The 22,723-nt window shown below is 38.2% G+C and overlaps 3 protein-coding genes and 1 long non-coding RNA gene across 5 annotated transcripts; 2 read left to right on the forward strand and 2 right to left on the reverse strand.

Moving 5' to 3' along the window:
- The first annotated feature begins 7,100 nt into the window (after positions 1-7,100).
- LOC121807018 (major facilitator superfamily domain-containing protein 12-like) lies at positions 7,101-11,881 on the forward strand. Its single transcript, XM_042207203.1, has 12 exons — positions 7,101-7,264; positions 7,749-7,818; positions 8,017-8,213; positions 8,519-8,594; positions 8,932-9,015; positions 9,098-9,177; positions 10,291-10,417; positions 10,528-10,587; positions 10,691-10,741; positions 10,827-10,985; positions 11,170-11,302; positions 11,462-11,881. Exons 1-12 carry the CDS (start codon positions 7,101-7,103, stop codon positions 11,632-11,634), a joined length of 1,374 nt encoding a protein of 457 aa, XP_042063137.1. The 3' UTR covers positions 11,635-11,881.
- LOC121807019 lies at positions 11,174-11,942 on the reverse strand. Its single transcript, XR_006051735.1, has 3 exons — positions 11,815-11,942; positions 11,354-11,651; positions 11,174-11,281 (listed from the first exon to the last, which is right to left on the reverse strand). It is a non-coding gene; the product is annotated as an uncharacterized LOC121807019 (long non-coding RNA).
- Positions 11,943-13,003: 1,061 nt separating this feature from the next.
- Positions 13,004-17,982, forward strand: LOC121808582 (serine/threonine-protein phosphatase PP2A-2 catalytic subunit-like). Its single transcript, XM_042209140.1, has 11 exons — positions 13,004-13,343; positions 14,133-14,189; positions 14,506-14,589; positions 14,707-14,778; positions 15,137-15,208; positions 15,931-15,971; positions 16,510-16,576; positions 16,840-17,031; positions 17,126-17,215; positions 17,300-17,407; positions 17,528-17,982. The coding sequence occupies exons 1-11, from the start codon at positions 13,251-13,253 to the stop codon at positions 17,591-17,593; spliced, it is 942 nt and encodes a 313-aa protein (XP_042065074.1). The 5' UTR covers positions 13,004-13,250; the 3' UTR covers positions 17,594-17,982.
- A 204-nt stretch (positions 17,983-18,186) lies between these two features.
- Positions 18,187-21,131, reverse strand: LOC121807278 (protein SOSEKI 1-like). Of its 2 annotated transcripts, none has more exons than XR_006051784.1 (5): positions 21,008-21,131; positions 19,652-19,787; positions 19,520-19,589; positions 19,327-19,447; positions 18,187-19,253 (listed from the first exon to the last, which is right to left on the reverse strand). XR_006051784.1 is itself a non-coding variant. In XM_042207495.1 (5 exons), the coding sequence occupies exons 2-5, from the start codon at positions 19,604-19,606 to the stop codon at positions 18,589-18,591; spliced, it is 723 nt and encodes a 240-aa protein (XP_042063429.1). In that variant the 5' UTR covers positions 19,607-19,787; positions 21,008-21,131; the 3' UTR covers positions 18,187-18,588. The 2 variants fall into 2 exon arrangements, 1 of the variants encoding a protein (XP_042063429.1); XM_042207495.1 differs by having other exon boundaries at positions 18,187-18,600; positions 18,715-19,217; positions 19,520-19,787.
- Between the last annotated feature and the right edge of the window lie 1,592 nt (positions 21,132-22,723).

A 22,723-nucleotide genomic window follows, 5' to 3' on the forward strand; every position in this document is an offset into this window, starting at 1 on the left:
GTGTTGGAGACTCTTGAGATACAACAATAAATACTTTCTTGGAACTAGTCTACTATTGAAACTAGATATTATAAATGTTGTATTCTTGGAACTCTTGATGCTCATTAACTAACACTCCCCCTCAAGTTAACTAACGGGATTTTCGATACTTAACTTGGTAAGAGCTTCTGAGAAAACTTTTGCTCCAACTGCTTTTGTCAAAATATCTGCAAGCTGATCTTTGGATCGAACAAATGGGAACTCAACAATCTCTGCCTCGATTTTCTCTTTGATGAAGTGTCTGTCTACTTCAACGTGTTTTGTTCGATCATGTTGGACTGGATTTTCTGCAATGCTGATCGCGGCTTTGTTATCACAGAACAATCGACATGGTTTTTGTGATAGAAAACTCAATTCTTCCATCAATCCTCTAAGCCATAGTACCTCTGCCAAACCATTTCGAATTCCTCTGAATTCCACCTCTGCGCTTGACAACACTACGACCTCCTGTTTCTTGCTCTTCCAAGTGACTAAGTTTCCTCCAACAAATGTAAAGTACCCAGAATTGGATTTTCTATCTATTGGGTTTCCAGCCCAGTCGGCATCTGTATAACCATGAATCTCCAAATGTCCATTCTTCTTGAACATAATTCCATGATCAAAGGTTCCTTTGAGGTATCGGACAACTCTTAATGCTGCTTCAAGGTGGTCGTCTTGAGGTCGGTGCATGAACTGACTTATCACACCTACTGCATATGCGATATCTGGTCTAGTGTGTGACAAGTAGATTAATTTTCCTACTAACCTTTGATATCTCTCTCGGTCGGCTAGTTGGGCTCCCTCAGTTATTTGGAGACCATGGTTTATGGTGATTGGTGTGTCTGCAGGCGTACATTCCAACATGCCAGATTCTGCTAGAAGATCCAAAGTGTATTTCTTCTGATTGATAAAGATCCCTTCCTTTGATCTTAGGACTTCAACTCCCAGAAAATACTTGAGTGCCCCCAAATCCTTCATTTCAAATTCCGTCGCCAAATTCTTCTTAAGTTGCTCTATCTCTTCAAAATCGTCCCCTGTGATGATCATATCATCGACATAGATTATTAAGCACGTGATTTTATCCCCTCTCTTCTTCAAGAATAAAGTGTGATCTGCATTACTTTGGTGATAGTCGTACTTTTTCATAGCTTCTGTAAATCTTCCGAACCAAACTCTCGGAGACTGTTTTAACCCATACAATGTTTTCTTCAATTGGCAGACTTCTCCATCTTCAAAGTCATCCTCGAAACCAGGCGGAGCTTCCATGTAGACTTCCTTCTTGAGTTCACCATGTAAGAATGCATTAGTCACATCGAACTGGTGTAGGGGCCAGTCTTTGTTTGCTGCAATAGAGAGCAACACTCGAACTATATTCATTTTTGCCACTGGTGAGAATGTTTCGGAGTAGTCCACCCCATAGGTCTGAGTATATCCTTTAGCTACAAGACGGGCCTTGTATCTCTCGATAGTTCCGTCAGGCCTCCATTTGATTGTAAAGACCCATCTGCATCCAACGGTACGTTTCCCTTTTGGCAGTCGACATTTCTTCCAAGTCTTGTTTCTTTCCAAGGCGTTTAATTCGACCATCATCGCTTCTCTCCAGTGTTTGATTCCTAGGGCTTCTCTCACTGTCTGTGGGATTTCTTCTTCATATAAAGCTACCTCAAATGCTCGGGCCAGTTTTGTCAAGTTTGCTTTTGCCACACTACCCATCAGATATCTTGAATTTCTTCTACATGTCTTTTCCGGAGAATATCTTTTGGGTGGAATTCTCCGAGTACTCCGATGTGGCAAAATATACTGTCCAGTATCCTCGTCAATTATCTCTCTTTCTTCACCTTCTGTAACTATATTGTCAGTAGTAACAGTAACAGAGTTCTCAATAGAGTTGTTTACCTCGGATATCAGATGAAATGATGTTTGAGCGACACTTTGTTCCGCAGGTTGACTTGTGTTTAAGACCTGCTCGGCGACAGGAGTAGGTGGCTCGGGTTGACCTTCATTGGGGTTATGATCATGGAATATAGACATCCAACTTAGCATGTCATCATTTGATACCTCATTCATTTCCTTCCCCCCCGACTGGTAAGTTGGGTATTGTAAAAGAATTATGTTTCTAGGAAATTACAGTTCATCGTGGTGATAACCGGTCGGTTTTGTGGGTCGTAGCATCTGTATCCCTTTTTACTTCTCCCATACCCAATGAAAACACACTTAATCGCACAAGGGGCTAGTTTCCTTCGCTCATGTTTCGGGACATGAACGAACACGGAACATCCAAAGATTTGAGGTTCAAGAGATAAGGCTTGAGGAACACTAGTTAAGGTAGACAAGACCTTAAGTAGGGTTTGGAGATTAAGGATTCTAGTAGGGAGTCGATTTATGAGGTATACTGAAGTAGCAATTGCTTCGGGCCAAAAATATTTTGGAATTTTTGACTCAAAAAGAAGAGCCCTAGTCATTTCTAGAATAGTTCGGTTTTTGCGTTCAGCTACCCCATTCTGTTCAGGCGTGTAGGGACAAGAAGTTTGGTGAATCAGACCTTTCTCAATGCAAAAAGTTTTCATTTTTGTGTTGACAAACTCCCCCCCATTATCAGATCGAAGAATTTTGATTTTTGTCTGAAATTGGGTGAGGATCATGGCATAAAATTCACAAAATTTAGAGTAGACATCGGATTTGTTTTTCAAAAAATACACCCATGTCATTCGAGTGCAATCATCAATGAATGAGACAAAGTATTTCAAACCGTTTCCTCCAGAAATTGGACAAGGACCCCACACATCCGAATGTATCAAGGAAAAAATCGAGTCCACTCTAGTATTGCTAGATTTAAAAGATTGTTTGTGGCTTTTCGCCAAAACACAAGTTTCACACTAAAAAACAGAATTGTTCACAAACTGCGGAAACAAAAGTTTTAAGTAGCTAGAAGATGGATGCCCTAACCGCCTATGCCATAACCATGTTTCCCGTTCTGAAGATCCATGAGCCAACATTGCCCTGTCAGTTTGAGCTATCTCATCCACATAGTATAACCCGCGGCGTTCTGTGCCACGCCCAATAATCGTCTCCATCTGGATATCCTGAAGTAAACAAAATTTAGGATGCATTAGAAGAGTGCAATTGAGCTCTCGTGTTACGTGACTAATAGACATTAGTTTCTGGGAAAGAGACGGCACATAAAGACAATTTGATATTTTCAATGTAGGGGAAATTTGAACAGTGCCAGCCCCCTCGACCAGAGCAAAATCACCACCAGCAGTTTCAACATATGTTCGTTTCGTCTTAGATAATTCACCGAAGTCCGATCTATCATAGGACATAGTATCGGTTGCCCCACAATCGAATATCCAACCTCTATCATTTTCTACATTCCTCTTTTTGACATTGCATGCAGTAGAAATTTCAGATTCATCTTATAAGGCTGAAAATCAATTTTTACACAAAATCTAGGGGGTATTATCATATTTTTCAGGATATATAAGGTTATTTTATTTTAAAAAGTGAGTTTGGGGGTTTATCTGCAATTTAGGGGTTCTTAGGGGTGTACATGCAAGCTCTTGGGGTAAAATATGATATTTATCAAAACTGGAAGGGCTTAGGGATAAATCCCCAAACCCTTTACCTTTAACGGTGTTTGCAAATACAGCCATAGCCGCTGCACCTCCTCCAACGTCGATTCCCGTCGCTGACCACCTGTCTGCCGCCGTCGTCTGTCCGCCGCTGCCAGATGGGAGAGCCGCCGGTCTACCACCGTCTCCTCCGGTGCTGGTGGCTGCTTGGCCGCCCATCGGGGCGGCGAAAATCTCTCCTCCTTCGGTTCTCCCAATTGCTGATCTCCCCTTAGCAACTGGGTTCCGGTTGGTTTTGTGGCCGTCCTTTTTTCCACAGTGGCTGCAAACAAGTTTGGATTTGTCTATCCGAGGTCGATTGGAGAGGTAATCAGTTGTGGACCGGCCTCGGTCTCTCGGAGGCGGCGGCGTTCTGGTGTAGTGTCGGCGCGGTGGTGTTGGTCCGCCTGCTCGACCTCCGAATCCAGGCCCAATTTCATAATAAGGCATTGGGTTTGAGGGCTTCCAGATTCCAGTACGTGTTTCTTCTTGCTTGACAATGCCAAAGGCATCTTCTGCCGAGGGCTCGGGGCTCTGTTTTAGGAGCTCTCGACGGAGGGCATCATATTTGTCATCCAAACCAGATAGGAATTGGTACAACCTTTTGATTTCAGTCTCTTTTTTGTATGTGTTGATACCCTTCTCGCAGCATGTGTAGGGGCAGGGCCTCCGGGCATCAATTTCGACCCACAGTTGTTGGAGGTCGCCCCAATATTGTTCAAGGGACTCATTCCCTTGTTTGAGTTGGTTGGTTCTAATTTCCTGGTCGTAGGCTTGGACGAGATCAGCTCTGACTCCGAAAGTCGTTATGAGGCTCCGCCATAATGCTTTGGCAGTTTGGTGTTGAGCAAATTGCAGGACAAGTTTGGGCTCCATGTTTTGGATGAGCCATGTGAACACGCTGAAGTCGGAAGCTTGCCATTTATTGAATTCTGGGTCCGTGGTTTTGGGAGGTGCTTGATCTCCTTCGAGGTGTTGCAATTTTTCCCGGTTGCCGATGATTATTCGCATAAGGCGGGACCAAACAGAGAAGTTTTTCCCGTCAAGCTTGAATCCAAATGAAACAGATTCAACGTTTTTGGACATTTTTGTTGGTATTTTGTGGTTGAATGGGGCTCACTTGGTTTTGGTTGTTTTCAGGTTCGGAAATGGTGGGAGGGACTGATTTCTGCCTTGGATTAGTAAAGAGGTTGAGAGGTATGGAACGATGATGAGAACTTCTCCGAGTTCTCAAAAAAAAAAATTAGGATCGAAATCTTGCTCTTGATACAATGTTGAAACATGGAGCTGTATTCTTTATTGATTGAAAAAGATATCCAACATCTAAGAATTTATAGGAGTGTTGGAGACTCTTGAGATACAACAATAAATACATTCTTGGAACTAGTCTACTATTGAAACTAAATATTATAAATGTTGTATTCTTGGAACTCTTGATGCTCATTAACTAATAATATTTATACAAATATAAATTATCTTAATTATTTACAGAAACATTTTTTGTTTAAAAATACAATAACATACAGTAGTATTGTATTCACTGATTGTGGTGCAAAGCTCGAATGCACGCATTCTCAGTGGGGTGGTGGATGCCGCAACTTCAAGGACCAAATTTGATGGAATTTTCCGGCTCACATGGCTGGTGATGGGGTCAATCTCGACGACCCCACTAGATCCTCCAGCATATTTGTGTCTTCACCTTTCACAATCTACATTTCAATAATGTGACTGAAAATGTAGCGAACCGCTTCTGGATAATGTATCTAAAATTTCTTGAGCCACCTCCTCCAGTTCATAACTCAGGGGTTCTATCTCTTTATCTTGTGATTCCAACTCTTATCCATAATTTATTTATCTGTATCTTTTTAGTTATATCGAGTGGTTAGATTTTGTGTTGTCTAACTATCTTTGGATTGCATTTTGTATGGCGACTTTTGCGGTATGGGCTACTTTAAAATATTCATTCCCCTTTTGTTCTGTTCCGAACGTTAAAACATTCCAAATACTACCAAATTTTTAGTTTCATCTATTTCTGTAAATAGTAAGTTATGTATCAGCAACCAAAAAATCAAGATTCTGGTATTACTTTATACGTAAATTGAATAAAAAATTGTTGCATTTGACCACTTGAACTCTACCATTACTTGTGATTGGCTCAAAGTGAGGGCCGCCGATTTCCTAGGCGAGCCATGTTGCAAACTTGCAACAAACAAAGCATGCAATCAATTTCCAGACTGCGTTAACTTCTGCAAATCTTATCGTGTTGTGTAAAGACTAAAGTAGACCTCAATCCCCCCTATAACCTGCAGATTCCTTCCCTTCCATAAATTAATGACCCAGTTATTTTTGTACACATATTGAAATTATAATTTTATCATATATAATAATAAACAAAATTCTCATTCTTTCACTTTAGACTGCAATTGAATTCACAAAATTATATCGGTGCATATGGCCTGATTGGATTTTGATGAATCAGATCGAATAAAAAAAGTGTGTAGGGATAATATTGTCTTTTGAATATGGTGACTTATTTGTGTTCCCAACGTACATAATGCAAGAGGTGGCGAATGGCGCGTCATCGTAATTCGATACATTCAAAGAAGGAAGGAAGGAAGAAGAAGAAAGCAGGCATCTGCATCACCTACTAGAGTTGCACTGCCAGTGAAAACCTACAATCATCACAAAATTCTCATCTCTTCCAGGAGCCTTACTCAGTGATCATTTCCACAATTCAATTAACGTCTGTGTTGATCAAATCACAGAGAGGTATGAAATCAAATTGCCGCATTAGATAATTGAAATTTGCTGCACCGTAGAGCTTTACTGCGCCTTGTGTTTTGTCTATACCTCTTTCTGAGTTTTCTCATGATGGGTGGTGGATGAAGGTTTTCAATGCAACCGCAAGCATTATACCAATCTAGCTTCATGAAAATACTAGTTTTAAGATTCTGAATGGAAGTTTCCATATATAAAGTCATTGTGTTTGTTTATTACTGGTATGAAACCCTGCAGTTTACATTCAAATACATTGGAGCTGAAGATGAAGAATAATCCTATTTTCTTTTTCTCAACCATGAAATTGAGAAGATTTCATTTTCCCATCTGCTTTCTTTTCCCCTTATTTTCTGAGAGGATTAAAGAATTGAACTCCATCCACACACTCATAAATTTTTCATTATACAATAAAGATTTGTGAAGAATCAGAGCCATAGCCCAACCTTTTGCAGAATGCTCAGTAGGATATAACCTGTTCTTTTATAAGGCTCTCTACTACTTTACACTAGTGGTTTTGATCATGAAGGGAAATCTAGACTTAAGAACATAATCTGCAATGTTAAGAGAGTATGGTGTCTTTCGAGTATTTAATTACTTCACAACATCAAACAGTTTCTTGTGTTTGCGATGACTAAATGGGTATAACTTGCAGGAACTAACCAACTAAGAAAAACTTGAGACTTCTAAAACAGCATGACTCGGGGCTCAACGGATGATGATGATGATTCATGCACCAGGCCTGTCAAAAGATGGTCCATCTTCTACTATGGGGTGGGACATATGTTGAATGATGTAACATCTGCATGTTGGTTTACATATCTCTTAGTGTTTTTGACCGATATCGGACTTCCCCCAAGGTTTGAACATTGTTTATTACTCTCTGTTCTTCTCCTTTAATATATTATTCATTTATTTTTCTAAACTAGAAGAATCGTGTTTCCTTTTACCCTTCCAGTGATGGCACATAAAACAAAGTAGTCATCTATAATGTCAACATGTATTGTTTGTTCTCAAAGTTGAAGTTTGGTATAGTTGTGATCTGTAACGAATGTTTACGTCATGAATAAACTGAAACTATATTAACATTGGGTCTCAAAAGTAAATCCATAGATTGCACCACTACATTCTCAGTAGAAGCAACCATATTTTTTAGCATATGATTTTAGAAAATGTTTTCTTCTCCTTATCTTGTTGGTTGAGTTGGGGAGGCAGGGCATGTTGGCTTTGAAAGAGGAACAGTGACTTCTATATTTTATAGTAGTAGTTAGATTTGTTTTCATTTTACTAGTAATTCTGGTGATTTCTCATGTTTGAAATTTATGCCTTGGCTTTCTCTTCTAGTGATGCTGCTATGGTCATGCTCTCTGGTCAAATTGCTGATGGCTTCATGACCATATTTGCAGGTGAACTGGTATGTATAGAAGTTATTGTATAAGTTAAACATATGCTTTTATGCTTTGATACCACGTAATAAAGATATTACATACTTCTCGATCAGCTTACAAAAGTGTCAGATTTCTGTTCTGAAGTTTAACTCTATGATAGTGTGAGAGAATTTGTTAGGTACTTGAGAGTAGAAAGGTGATATTTGGTTTTCTGTTTCTCATAGATAGACAGGTATGGGAGCTTCAAGATATGGCATGGCGCAGGATCCATTTTGGTTGCTGTTTCATTTTCTTCCGTCTTCGGTGGTTGCATGCCTTGCAAAATTATAGGTTCCTATTCATCTACTACACAAACCATCAGTTATAGCCTCTTTGCAGCAATTTTCAATGTTGGCTGGGCTGCCACTCAAGTTTCACACATGTAATTGAAGCCTTTTATCGTATCTCAATAATTTGTTGTTCTTGTTGCTGTGATAGGATTAAGTGCTGAAACCAAGCACTTTCATTTACTAGTTTTATGTATTAAGAAATGTACTTCATATGGATCATTACGAATTATGCTGTATGAGTGAATTTGTGATTTATGATTTTTGGCCCATGGGAGTTAAAGGAAATAAACTAGTACTCCAATGGAGTATTATTTAATGCAAACAAGTCAAATTATACTGCTGGCTCTTCTGCTTATATTTTTTAGTCGATAATGCTGCAAGTCTGCTCTTGTTGTAGGTCCATGGTTAACTGCATCACCCTGAATTCAACAAGCCGGGTAGTTATGACCAGTTGCCGCAATGCCTTTACAATGGTACTAGTTCTACTATGCTCTCATCCATTATATTAGTACTCTCACCATCCCATTAAGCTTGGCACGCTTCCATTATGGTTGTCCCATTTGTAATGGCCCAAGCCCAAAATGGGGAAAAATAGGGGTTTAGTTGGTGTGTCCATCTCACTTTATGCACCCTTCCTACTTTAAAGCACTCTAAATAAGTGGGTTCATCTCACTTTATCCCTTAATCAGGCATATTTCTTAAAAGTAGGGAGTCATGCTTAATGGGATGAAGGGAGTATATTGTGTGCGCACGAATTAACTTTTACATGATTTATATTCTCGCATTTCCTTACCTTCACTTTTGGTAAAGGTTGCGAACCTTAGTCTATATGCTGTTGCTTTTGTGGTATTCAAGTTTAACACAAGACGGACCATTATTGAAGTTGAGCATCAGGTATTTAAACTAATAGTTTGTTTACTTGTCATTTTCTCTTGGGCTGCTTTCTCATTTCTTTGTATCTTTTGTATGTTTTCAGTACCGCTGGATAGCTTATGCATCGATCTTCATTGGTTGCTGCTTTGTCGGTATATTTCATCTCGGAACTGCAGAGCCAAGGTAAGTAATATATGTTGGTTTTATAATGATGCCTAGAGAAAATTGTTTGGCTTCCTTTTGTTAGTAATTAGTTTAATGTGTATTTTCTTGTGCGATCCAATTAACTGATTACTTGCTTGGAATTCTTTGTGTTTGTATGCTCATAAGTGACCAGTAAAGCATGCTCCAAATTGTTAATTTAGTAAGATGTATAGTGGGGTTTGTAAGAATGTAAGACATGATATACGAATTACATTACGTCATTACCTGATTTTTTGAGTTTTTGTTTTTCCCCTTTCTAGTACCCAATGCAACCTTATGTCCCATGTATAAACACTATTATTTATTGCAATCTGCTAGTTGATTTTGAATGTTAAGCATGCACTGCTGGTCTTGTTAAATGACAACAAGTTTCATGCCATATTTTTCTATCACAAATTGAGACAACTTCCTCTTCCTTTGAACAAAAACTACAAATGTGATTTTCACGGGCTTTACTTATGTAAACTTATATCCTATTGGATGCTACGCCAAATATTGGGATCTTCAGAGGGCATGTTGTGAACTTCAGAAACTGCTGGGGTACAATCTTTTGAAATCTTATGCTAACAGTAATAAGTGATTTACTTATATAACAGCCCTAATCATGGCTTACCTTCCGCATGGCACTGTAGTTTTAAAGTTTCAACAATAGGATTTAATGTCGGCCTAAATGAATAAATCTTTAAGCCTTGACTCTCAGTTATTTACAGTTTGAAACTTGGGTCTCTTTGAGTAATTGGTGTCTAACCAACTAGTAGGAGTAGAACTTATGAGTGTGTGAGGAGTCAGCTAAGAATCTGGTCGTGAACAAGTTGTTTGTTCATGTGTGTTATCCTTCTTCTCCTTGATGAAAGAATCGAATCACTACATTATTCAGATCCCATTGTAAGAAATGTAGTTTTAACTTATCTATGAGGAAGTGATAGGGAAGAAGGATATTTTTTGTTCTGATAAGAAATATTTATAAGTGGTTGAACATTATGCGTTTCTTAATGAATGCCAAAATTCAAGCTTATCATGCTAAAATTAGTGTGTTACACTTGCTCAAGCTTAGACTTGTTATGTTTGAATTCCGTTTGTGGCTTTGTGCAGATTAAAAAGAGAAGCTCATGAAAAAGGATATGCCAGAATTTCTTGGACATACTGGTTTCGAAAGTTGTTATACCACCAAGTGGCGCTTGTATATGTGCTAACAAGACTAGTCACAAATGTATCCCAGGTTAGCATGCAACTGTCTTTGCTGTTTTGCTCAATTATTCGAGAGAGTCTGAATCAATCAATTCACCTATATCTTTATTTAATACAGTAGTTTTTTCCATTGTAACTCAGGCATTTCTTGCTTTTTATGTTGTCAATGAGCTGAGGATGGACCAATCTGCCAAAGCCTTGGTACAATATTTTAGTGCTTTCTTGTAACATAAATCTGTCATATATTTGAAAAACAAGTATATATTTAATGTGTTGTAATCGTGTACAATATTTGTGCCCGTAGGTGCCTGCTGTCATCTATGTATGCAGCTTCGTCACATCAATCATCCTACAGGTTCACTTGAAACCAAATTACGTACAAACTTCTATCTCATTTTATCACTTTAACATCTTTCCACAATTGCTTGCTCTTTATATAGGAGATGGCCTGGAATAGTCATCGGTTGAAGGTTTCGTACTCTGCTGGGGGGCTTCTTTGGATGATTTCTGGTGTTGGCATCCTCTTTTTGCCAAGCAGCATGAAATATTTCATGTACCTTATATCAGTAGTGATTGGAGTGGCAAATGCCTTGATGATGGTAAGGAAAGTTTTCATTTGATAACTAAGTAGAAATTAGAGGCAGCATCATTAAACAGTTATGATGTGGTTGCCTTCATATATATATATATATATATTTCCATGAATATGTCAGTTCTTTTTATGTGCATTTTTGGTTTGTTGATCTCCACATTTCTGAGCAGTGACCTTCATGGAATGACCAGGTGTCAGGGGTGAGCATGCAGAGCTTCCTAGTTGGTCGAGATCTCAATGGATGTGCCTTTGTTTATGGATCATTGAGCTTTATGGACAAAATAATATGTGGAGTAGCATTATCTGTTCTTGAGTCGTACCAAAGTAAGTTAATTTATTTACGTGATACTCCTAATAATTTGTAGTTTTACTTACATGCGTATTTCGGTTGCATCCTTTAAACTCAAACAAGACGTTTGTCATAATAAAATTTCATTCAAGGCCATCTGCTTCTTTGAGCTAAGGTTCCTACATGTTGGGCAGGCTCGACTCCAGATGAAGTGCGGAACTGCAATCCTGTATTCTCTCTTTCTATTACCAGATACGGGCTTGGGCTTGTTCCAGCCATATCTGCACTGGTTGGTGTGCTAGTGACACTTAGCATGAAGCTTCCCGAGCCGACCTTAACACCCTTAATTGCTCCTCTACTGGAATAGCTCATCACAGATGTACACTGTACACATTCTTAAAAGTCAAATCACAGGTGTGTCTACATTTCATGAAATCAAAGTTGTATAATTGAACTAATAGCTCTTAGAATGTCAAATTCTAGTTCATGTGGGAGACAAATTTTGCTGCAGAAGGAAACATAGCTCCAAATGTTTAGTTTGACTTACCATGTACAAAGTTGTAATCACTGAACAACTGATGCTTATACCTAAGGCATATCATTCTTCACTCACAGTCTTGGCTGTCAGGATCGTGCCAGTTCTTGATCTGACAGCGACTCATTTGGCTATACGCGGTGGATAATGTTTGGTATGCTTATTTCTACTGGCTTCTATTCGCACAGCCAGTGAGATTTTTAGTGTGGCGGGATTGTTAGCTACAAGTATCTTCTTGAATTCCAAAGGAAATCATTTACGGGCGTTTCTGATCACAAATTTTACTAGGGTATCTTGAACCACATTTTTTTCTTCTGAAATATCCAAGTCTTTTTAGTTTTAGGGGACCATATTTCTGATCTGTTCAAATAGGAATATAAATATATGTAAACAAAATAGCCTAACTGGATCATTACATGTACTGTACTAAACTGGTAACTTCTGTAGTATAAGCCATTGCCTTTTTTTTCCATGAAAGAATCACTTCTATTAATAAAAATAATTATTTTTAGATTGATTTTAATATATAATTTTTATGTATAAAAATATTATTTACAATACATGACTAAGCGGAAGACACCTGTTTTTTTTTCGTATCATATCTTTTGGAATATTTGAGATATAGGCGTGGAAAAGAAAGATTATAAAGAACGTGATTTTCCTATCAAACAAACGAGGCGTAGGGATATTTAAATGGTTAACCAGGTATTGGTTAATCGATAAATAAACCGATTAAGATTATTACGGGCTAAGTAATAGTTAATTATTTTGGGTATAAGTTCTGTTACATAAGAGGATCATGTTGGGGTCAGTGAATTCACTTATAAATCCGTTTGATTATATATAAATTTCTAAATTGTACTCAACACTCCCTTTCCATCTGGAGTGGATATTAATCTGAGATTATTTCTGCATTGTAGTTCATGTATGCAATAAAAAATGCGTCAATATCGTATTTTTGATAGACTTCAGCGGTTAATTTGAACTAATTTGTGGTCAACTTTTTACAAATTGAATAACGTATCTTTTTTTTTTGGAGGAAAAAAAGTTCAAATATGGAAGTGTACATATAGCAAGTTCAATCATAAGTAAACATCCAAATAAAGCCATTTATCAAAATAAAAAATAAAACATAAAAATTCAAAATCCATAAATTAATGGATTAAAAAAATAGTAAATCGACCATTTTAAAGTTTAATTTTCCTTCCTCGGTTTCCACCATCTTCATCCGCGCGCACTCTTCGCGAGTCCTCGTGCTCCTCCTCTCCTACTTCTTTCTCTCTCTAGATTCACTGAATCCTGTATATCTTTCTCCAATCACTTTTTCAGTTCCCTAAATTTTGCCCTAGGGTGGAGTCATATCTTCCCGAGGCGCCTAGTTTTGGTGGCGGGGAGGCTGCGGCGACTGAATTACGGTGGATCTGAAACTAGAAGGAGGAAGAAGCAAGATGAGCGCGGATCTGGTGGCGGAGAGCACACATGGGAATCTGGACGAGCAGATTGCTCAGCTCAACCAGTGCAAGCCTTTATCAGAGCCCGAGGTTTTCTTCATTTATTTGTTATTTTCCGATACCCTTGTTGATTTTCTGTTTAGATTAGCTTAAGCCTGGAATATATGGATCTGATAGATTTGTACCGATTGGTGAATTCGACAAGTTTAGAGGTGTATGGGGATACTTATTCTTTATATTTCTTAAATTTGATAACTTTAGTGTAGGGTTTATTGGAAATGACTAGATTGGGGTTTTGAACTTTTTATTAAGCGACTTTTTACTGTAACTGGTAGAGAGATAGGAGCCTTGCTACTTGCTAGAAACTCTGTAGTTGTAGTGAGGTCTGAAAAGAGAGTGGGAGGTAGTTAGAACATCCGACTGAAGCTTTTATCTAATCAGTTTGCCTGATACTTAGAAACTAATAGTAACTGCTACTCCAGTTGGTAACTGATAAGTTACTTTACTCCCCTTCAGTTTGAACTATTGGCATCTCTTTTTGCTGAGGCAAGAACTAACTACACCTCCTTTGGCGATGTAAAAGTTGGCCACTTCGTAATGTATAGATGCTTGTGATGTTTCAGATTTGATGATCATCTAGTAAATGATCTTTCTGGCCATTCCTCTGAGTGGTCAACCTTGCTAGCTTTGTCAACTCATTTGCAGTTTAATTTTAGATTTTTGGGGCGTGGTTCTCAATATTGCTGATGGTTTGACCTGTTGTATGATCTCTAAGTATGTAGAATGTTCTGTTTTATTCTTAGAATCTTTTTTCAGCGAATTATCTTGGAGATGCAATGGATATTGTTTTTTTGAGTGTTGGTTATATGCTGAATGTAGGTTAGGGCCTTATGTGAGAAGGCTAAGGAGATACTGATGGAGGAGAGTAATGTTCAGGTATAAAGTTTTTTCTCTAGCTGTTGAGTTGGTTTAGCCCTGATTAGCAATTTAACATGCATTTACCGTACATATACATTTTTAGATATATTATGGGTTCCCCTACTCTCTAAACTGTTTTGCTTTGGAAAAATACAGTTTCTTATTTTGTCTCACTATATTCTTACTTTTGATATCTTAGTATAAGTGGGATCGTTAATGATACTTGATCTCTGCCCTTCAGTGAGGTGGCTCAATCCTTTTATCTGGGTAATTTGAGGATATATATGAAAACTTAATAATTGGAGATGCTATATTGCTTTTTTTGTCGCTGCAGCCAGTGAAAAGCCCCGTGACAATTTGTGGTGATATTCACGGTCAATTTCATGATCTTGCCGAACTATTCCGCATTGGAGGGAAGGTATTGCTTTGGCCATGATAGTTTGCTATCTTCTAAGTTTCTTCAACTTTCAGTTAAAATGTATTGGCTAATGTTCGACTAGTTTCTCATATTAGTTTCATTTTTTCATATGGACAGTGTCCAGATACAAATTATCTATTCATGGGAGATTATGTTGATCGTGGGTACTATTCGGTCGAGACTGTTACTGTAAGAACAAGTCTTATGAATGCTATTTTGGAATGATATCTATATTGCTTATATTATTCATGTTGGATGAATTATGTTGATAGCTTTTATCATGTGCATTAATAAGGGGGAATTATAACTATAAGAACAGCCCAATGACTCTGATTTTGGAATTTATCTTAATATTATCTGTGAATTTTAGGTGGAAGGTGTTGGATATTTTGTAGGAGATTTGTGTCTTTCAACTTGTATTATACACTCTTCCCCCCCTTCTCTTCTATGTGTCTTCCGATAACACCGTTCATGCTCTTGAGTGGTGCAGCTTCGAATGCTTTATCAAATAATCTTTTAGAGGTGCTTAGAGTCTTATTTTCTGCAGCTATTAGTGGCTCTGAAAGTGCGCTATCCTCAACGTATCACTATTCTCAGAGGAAATCATGAAAGTAGACAGGTATCGATTATTTTGTGGCCGTTCCTGTTCCTTTTTAATATATTTAGTTATTTACAGCACTTGGAACCTGTTTCCTTTTTTACAAATTTGTTTATATTGTTGGCAGTTGACATATCAACCTCATTTATGCTAGAAAATTTGTTTCAGTCACTGCTATGTGCATTTTAATCTCTTGAACATTATATTATTATCTGATTGTTGTGCAGCTGATTTTGAACGGTTTATATGAGTTTTGTTTGTGCTGCTGCTAACTTTTAACAGTTACCTTATTACTTTTCGTGGTAAATCGTGATTGCAACTGAAAAAATGACATTAGAAGATGATGTTCTGTGTGGCATTAGGACTACTAGCATTTGTTAAAACAAAATTTGGATCCAGTCTTATACTATTTTGAGATTGCTGACAGCCTGACCTCTCTGTTGGAGCTAATGCTACAGATCCAGGATTTGTTGTTTCCTGGGGGTGTTGCTTACTATAGTTAGCTGTTTGTATCAGGACTTCTTTATTTGGTCCCACGGATTTGCATGTCCAATTTATTGACTCTTTTGTACATTTCTTTATCTTCTTTCTCATCTGAGGAACTTTAAATCTTTATTTTACTGTTCAACTATTCAGGAGAACTATTGTTGTTTTATTTACTTGCCCTTTGCAGTAATGCTATCCTTAAAACTAATATGTTTATCTACTATTGCCTTACTATTTATTTTTTCTCCACCTTGCAGATCACTCAAGTATATGGTTTTTATGATGAATGTTTGCGCAAGTGAGTTTCTTTTGTGACCCTTTTTCATTTATTCCCAAGTTGTTTCAGTAATGTATAATCTTAACTTAAATTTTCTTTCTTGAGAAACATATGGCAAGGCTTAAAATAGTAAGGCTCACTTAGTGTTACTGTTGAGTGAAACTTTCATTACCAAAGACCATAATATGATTCTTTAATAGATTTAGGTGGTATGATTTATGACTTTCATAATTTTGTTATGTTACTTTATTACTTGGGAGATTCTTGTCTATAATCATATCTGCATATAAAATATTGCATATGCAAACAGAAGGTATGCTGGAGCAAGTGAATTCTTAGTAGTTGCTGAGGACTTCAGTTAAGAAATTCATAAAAACATATATAATATATTGGTCAAGTAGAAGCATTCCAGTTTTCTATAAGTTATCTCTGTCCATGTATTGTATCACAAGGATGTATTTGAGTACCTGTGATACGGCAAGGATGCTTTACTGATATGCACATGTTCTTCACATCCTACATAAATACAAATGCCTTTAAATTATCTCTTTTGTTATAGGTATGGAAATGCTAATGTTTGGAAGACATTCACCGATCTGTTTGATTATTTTCCCCTGACCGCATTGGTTCGTAGATCCTCTCTTCCATATTATTGTTATTTCAAAGTTTCTTATTGACATGTATGCTATCAGAGGTATAAACAGTTTCTTTGGAGTCTTATTTCTTATTGACCCTACACAAATGTTTATTAAGGACTGAATTGTACAGACTTGCAATTATAGTTTATAGGTTCAGTTTCCTGTTTCTTATATGGGACTTTGATTGTTTTAGGTGTATGGTTTATTGTGCTTGCTATTAAATTAATCTGAGATAAGTCATCTTTGTGTAGGTTGAATCCGAAATATTTTGTCTGCATGGTGGTTTATCCCCGTCTGTTGAGACCCTTGACAATATAAGAAACTTTGATCGTGTTCAAGAAGTTCCACATGAAGGTCCTATGTGTGATCTTTTGTGGTCTGATCCCGATGATCGTTGTGGTTGGGGTATATCTCCCCGTGGTGCTGGATACACTTTTGGGAAGGTATTCTTCTGCCTGATAAGGGTTCTGGTTTTATTCTTCCACGAGGACCTTGACTTACTAATTAATTCTTCAACTATGCCTACTTATTCCCCAGGACATATCAGAGCAGTTCAACCACAGCAACAGCTTAAAACTAATTGCCAGAGCTCATCAACTGGTTATGGAAGGATATAACTGGGCACATGTAAATATTCAAAGCGATATTAGACCCTTTTTCTTTCTAATTACCATGAGTTGGAATGGATTTTCATTGTTACTTTGTCTGCAGGAACAAAAGGTTGTTACTATATTTAGTGCACCAAATTATTGTTATCGCTGTGGAAATATGGCATCCATTTTGGAAGTTGATGATTGCAGGGAGCATACGTTTATCCAGGTTTTCCTCTATTCTCATGCAGGCTGTTCATTTTCAGCCAAAAAAAATACAAGAATGGGTTTCCAAATCGGTTCATGTAACAGTTAGTTGACGATGTTCCTTGTAACTTTATCTCTATAGTTTGAGCCAGCTCCAAGGAGAGGAGAACCTGATGTCACTCGGAGGACCCCCGACTATTTCTTGTAGCTCTGATACTTGTAAACTCATCTTCTGGCTATATATGATGCGTCAGTTTGGGGTGCTTGCATGGTTGTTGCCTGAGAGATTTGAGGTTCAAGTAATTCACCTATTTGAAGTTGGTGCAAGTGGGAAGGTGCATGCAAGATGAGAGGCTCCTAGTCTTGCAAGTTATATTCTAACCTTTCTTAGGATCCAGAGGTCTGGAAGTTGGAATAGGGGATGCTTCTGTGTATCATGTTCTATAATTTTTTTGATGTGATGTTCCCCATTTCTACTCTTAATTATATTCTGTTTTTATATTCATCTTTGAATCACTGCCATTTGGGGGATAGGTGTGTTGTTGGAATTATTGCACAATCTGTCAATTTAAGCCTTCTCATTTTCTTGGTTGCAAATCTCCATGCTATTGAAATCTTGATATGGACTCTTTGTCTGGTTCATTTGTTCATTTGCTCTCTCTCTCTCTCTCTCTCTCTCTCTCTCTCTCTCTCTCTCTCTCTCTCTCTCTCTCTCTCTCTCTCTCTCTCTCTCACTCACACACACACACACACACACACAAAGTAAAACGATTGACATAATATGAGGGTGAAAACTAAATGTATCGAAATTGCATCTCTTTTCACAAAGAAGGCTGAAACGCTTTACATCTCTCTGTCTATAGAATGTGGCTTTAATTAGTAAAGAGTGAACAAATGGCCAGAAAATGAGTCCCCACTTTCTTTAGTTGCCTTATTATCAGCAGCCACATTTGGAGAAAGCTTTCAGCTCCTTGCAAGATTTCATGTGGGCATGCATCTTCTCTGGCTTGAACACCTTCCCACATTGTCTGCAACAACAAAGAAACACATAACTGCATTCGGGCGGCTCGCCCGAGGGGACAATCTCTCAAGAAAGCAATATCTACTTAGTAGCAATTCGGCCCGTTCATGGGCTTATAAGGAGCACAAGGTGCCTTTAGCTCTGTTGGTTCACCCTTGCTCTTCCTCAAATCCTCAATCCCATCAAGGCTCTTCCTGCAAAAATTCAATCATTTTCCCATCATTTTCTCAGTAAGTTAACACAGTAGACAAATGGCAAGAAATATTTCCACTAAAGTATTGTCGAGCCGAAGCAGGAATCCTACACACCCTCTGTGAGCCTCCGAAGCCACCACTATCCCTTTTCCACAATGCAGCGGAATGAACATTCTCCACATCACTCCAACACATGCTCGTGAAAGGCTGCTTGTTTGGTTTCTTCATTGGAACAACTGCAGACTCATTCGTCTTTATATCTCCACAAGTGATCAGGTTCTTGAGCATTTTAGATTTGCTGTTCGTGTTGTTCTTGCTCTTCATGCATTGAGGCTCTGATGCCAAGTCCTTGCACAGGTCAACATCCTCAGCTGGAACAGTCTTTTCATCAATAGTGGCATTCTTGCTTCTCTTCTTGCTTAAAAGTGTGGAGTAAAAAGGCCAATGCCGCCCCACTTTGTCATTGATGCTTGGCGTTTCTTCTTTGGTTGTGTCCGAACTTTTCTCCATCTCGACTTTTCCCGAGTCATCTGTACTTGTGGATGTCTCTGAGCCAAAAGACGGCGATTCTTCTTCGATTTCAGACGCCGGTATTGATGAGACTTCAACTGAGGCCTCTGTTGTTGGGTGAGTTTGTTTTTTTTCCTAACCAACTTTTTCCTCTATGTATGAATATTCTGATTACCAAAGATTCAATTTGGACACACACTAAGTAAATGAATCTACCTTTGATATTGATGGATGAAATCTCTGATCCTTGAAGCACATACTCATTGTATGAAATTGGAGTGATGAGATCATCATCTACCAAATCCTGCCACACATGCCCTGTTTTGTATCTCCTGCACTATAAAATCAATAAAAAAAAAAAACACCTCAAATTTCCAACTTTATAAAAATGTACAAAAATGAAACCTACCTCTTGTATGACCAAGAAAACGACTCCGGTATCTCGTTCCCACGCAGCACCGACAGCCATCTCTTCACATCTGCATTGCAGTGTCATATCATACACATATTATCTTGCTTTGTGAACTCAAAATTACCAAACCTCGCAATCGAACACCATTTCTGGAGAGATGATGGACTCGAATGAGATGAGGGTGTTCGATACGCCCCTTTCGACTAAGAAAGTAGACGATGTGAAGCCTCCTCACTTCTTGTGTCTCCATTACTTCTTTCTCTGCCTAACAAAAAACAACAAAACTGCCTCCTTATTCCACTTTTTTAGGAAGAAAAGAATAAAACAGAAGTTCAAATGGCGAGTGAAACCCGAGAAAGAATTCTATGTTCTATGCCGGCCTGAGATAAAGCAAGAAACCATAAACAAAACACAAAAATAAATTAAAAAAACATGCATGCATCTAATATTGCAGGCCTACAACGACAAATATACTCCTATTTTAGTAAAATATAATAATGCATAACATTATTAATTGTTGTGAGAATCGAAAGGATCATTGGATAACGAATTTTTTTACCATATAATTATGATCTGTTAATTCGCTTTCTGCAGGAAAAAAAGCACATACACACGCAGTGAGGGAGATTGGATTGGTTAATATACTTATATAGAAATACTGCAGCTTTTGACCAACTTTTATTTTATTTTTATTAAGATGGTCTTGTTTTTTTAAAGAATCATGGTTCCCCGTTTACCTTTTCGGTGACTCAAACCCTCGAATCCCTACCTATTAAATGGAGATAAAATCATAGCACGATTTCTCTATTTTTAGTGCTCAAATGGTTAGTAGAATAACATTTCTCGTCTAATCATATAAGGAGCATCCACAATGGGGCGAACGATAGCGCGCCCGACGGACGATGCGTCGTCCGCGCCCTAAGCTTAGTCCGCGGACGAAGCGCGGACGATAGGACATCGTCCGCCTATTGTGGGCGACGCGGACGATGCAACGCGTTTTAGTTTTTTTTTAAATTCGAAAATTTTGTTTATATAAATACTCTATCCTCAGATTTCATTTGTAACTTTTCAATTCACTTTTCAACTCTCAAATTACACTATAAAATGGATTCGAGTGGATACTCAAGTCCTGGTAGCCCGATATTTGGAGATGGCGCACGGTGGTCAGGTACACAACCTGGCGAATATCGGTCGTTCGACGACAACAAGCAGTACGACCCCGACTTCAGTACGGATTCGTACGGTCTCTCTGACATGGAGCCGTCTCCAACTCGCCCTGCCGCCCGTTCCCGGTGCGCCGCCCCTGCCCCCTCCGCCGCTGCCGCCCCTGCCAGAAAGAAGCGGACCAAGCACCAAGCAAACCTAAACTATACTGTATATCAAACCATGATTCCCACAATACTATATTTTTTGCCAAAGAGCTCACAATACAAAAAATTTTGGTGGAATCAAGCAAATATAGTTAAAACAGTGTTGAGTGAAAACCTTGAGCCAATTCCTTTGCCTCGCCTCACTGCTCCACCTATGTGCACATTAAAAGACCATAGCCGTTTCTCGTAGTTGGATCTCCCTCTCTACAACTTAAGCTTTTGTAGCAATGGTGCATTTTTTTTTATAGATAATGCTCCAAAGCTTCTCTTCTAAGCTAAATTTTTTGGACGACCACTTTTTTTGAGAAGACCACTTTAGCTCTGCACAAATGCAGTCAATTCATTTCTCTATGTATTTTTCTTCTCACATTTTTCTACCACTTTCTATTTTCCCTCCAAAAAGGGTATCAATGTCTTTTCACCACATTGGCAATTTAGATTAGTATAGATGAGACACTAATAACGAGTCAATTATGATTTCTTATGGGCTCGGTCGATTAGGGCACCCGCAACGCGGGCCGTGGGCGTTCCGCGTTTCGTTCCTCCGGAACGAAACCGTAGCGGAACGCGTTGCGGCGCTACGTTTCGTCACGGTTCCGTGCCCATGCCGTCACGGGTGCCGTCGGCACGAGACGCGGCACGGTCTGTGCCGCCACGCGCTTCGGCGACGTGGCTCTCCCCGCGACGTGCGTGACGCCCACTCGCTGCCCCGCGAGTGGGCGTCGTCACGGTGACGCAATAATTCGATTTTTTTTAAAAAAAAAATCGAATTTTAAAAAAAAATACTTTTATTTATAAAAATTGTTTTTAATTATAAAAACAATTTTTACAAATAAATGAATACAAGAAATTCGTAATATCCCATATATATTTGATGGACTTGCGAATTTATGAAACCATTCTTGGTTGTTTCTTTTTTATAGAGACAACCTTGAATGTTTTATGTTCCACTTTCGATGTGGGACAAACTCATTCTTGGTTGTTTCTCTTTTATAGATACAACCTTGAATGTTTTATGTTCCACTTTCGATGTGGGACAAACTCATTCTTGGTTGTTTCTCTTTTATAGAGACATCCTTGAATGTTTTATGTTTCACTTTCGATGTGGGATAAAATCATTCTTGGTGGTTTCTCTTTTATAGAGACATCCTTGAATGTTTTATGTTTCACTTTCGATGTGGGACAAACTCATTCTTGGTTGTTTCTCTTTTATAGATACAACCTTGAATGTTTTTATGTTTCACTTTCGATGTGGGACAACTCATTCTTGGTTGTTTCTCTTTTATAGATACAACCTTGAATGTTTTATGTTCCACTTTCGATGTGGGATAAAATCATTCTTGGTTGTTTCTCTTTTATAGAGACATCCTTGAATGTTTTATGTTTCACTTTCGATGATGTGGGACACTCATTCTTGGTTGTTTCTCTTTTATAGATACAACCTTGAATGTTTTATGTTCCACTTTCAATGTGGGATAAAATCATTCTTGGTGGTTTCTCTTTTATAGATACAACCTTGAATGTTTTTATGTTTCACTTTCGATGTGGGACAAACTCATTCTTGGTTGTTTCTCTTTTATAGATACAACCTTGAATGTTTTATGTTCCACTTTCGATGTGGGATAAATCATTTTTGATTGTTTCTCTTTTATAGAGACATCCTTGAATGTTTTATGTTTCTCTTTCGATGTGGGACAAACTCATTCTTGGTTATTTCTCTTTTATAGAGACAACCTTGAATGTTTTATGTTCCACTTTCGATGTGGGATAAAATCATCCTTGGTTGTTTCTCTTTTATAGAGACATCCTTGAATGATTTTGTCCCACATCG

Source organism: Salvia splendens, chromosome 6 (assembly GCF_004379255.2).
Source record: "Salvia splendens isolate huo1 chromosome 6, SspV2, whole genome shotgun sequence".
Classification (NCBI taxonomy): Eukaryota; Viridiplantae; Streptophyta; class Magnoliopsida; order Lamiales; family Lamiaceae; genus Salvia; species Salvia splendens.

Excerpts from the sequence above, each read along its gene's own strand:
- LOC121807278 (XM_042207495.1), bottom strand. The coding sequence starts at position 19,606 with ATGACACTGCAATGCAGATGTGAAGAGATGGCTGTCGGTGCTGCGTGG. Across the intron at positions 19,448-19,519 it reads TTTTCTTGGTCATACAAGAG|TGCAGGAGATACAAAACAGG; the intron begins GTAGGTTTCATT and ends TTGATTTTATAG. Across the intron at positions 19,218-19,326 it reads TTCATCCATCAATATCAAAG|AGGCCTCAGTTGAAGTCTCA; the intron begins GTAGATTCATTT and ends ACCCAACAACAG.
- LOC121808582 (XM_042209140.1), top strand. The coding sequence starts at position 13,251 with ATGAGCGCGGATCTGGTGGCGGAGAGCACACATGGGAATCTGGACGAG. Across the intron at positions 14,590-14,706 it reads TATTCCGCATTGGAGGGAAG|TGTCCAGATACAAATTATCT; the intron begins GTATTGCTTTGG and ends TCATATGGACAG. Across the intron at positions 15,972-16,509 it reads TATGATGAATGTTTGCGCAA|GTATGGAAATGCTAATGTTT; the intron begins GTGAGTTTCTTT and ends CTTTTGTTATAG.
- LOC121807018 (XM_042207203.1), top strand. The coding sequence starts at position 7,101 with ATGACTCGGGGCTCAACGGATGATGATGATGATTCATGCACCAGGCCT. Across the intron at positions 9,016-9,097 it reads TTATTGAAGTTGAGCATCAG|TACCGCTGGATAGCTTATGC; the intron begins GTATTTAAACTA and ends GTATGTTTTCAG. Across the intron at positions 10,742-10,826 it reads TCACATCAATCATCCTACAG|GAGATGGCCTGGAATAGTCA; the intron begins GTTCACTTGAAA and ends CTCTTTATATAG.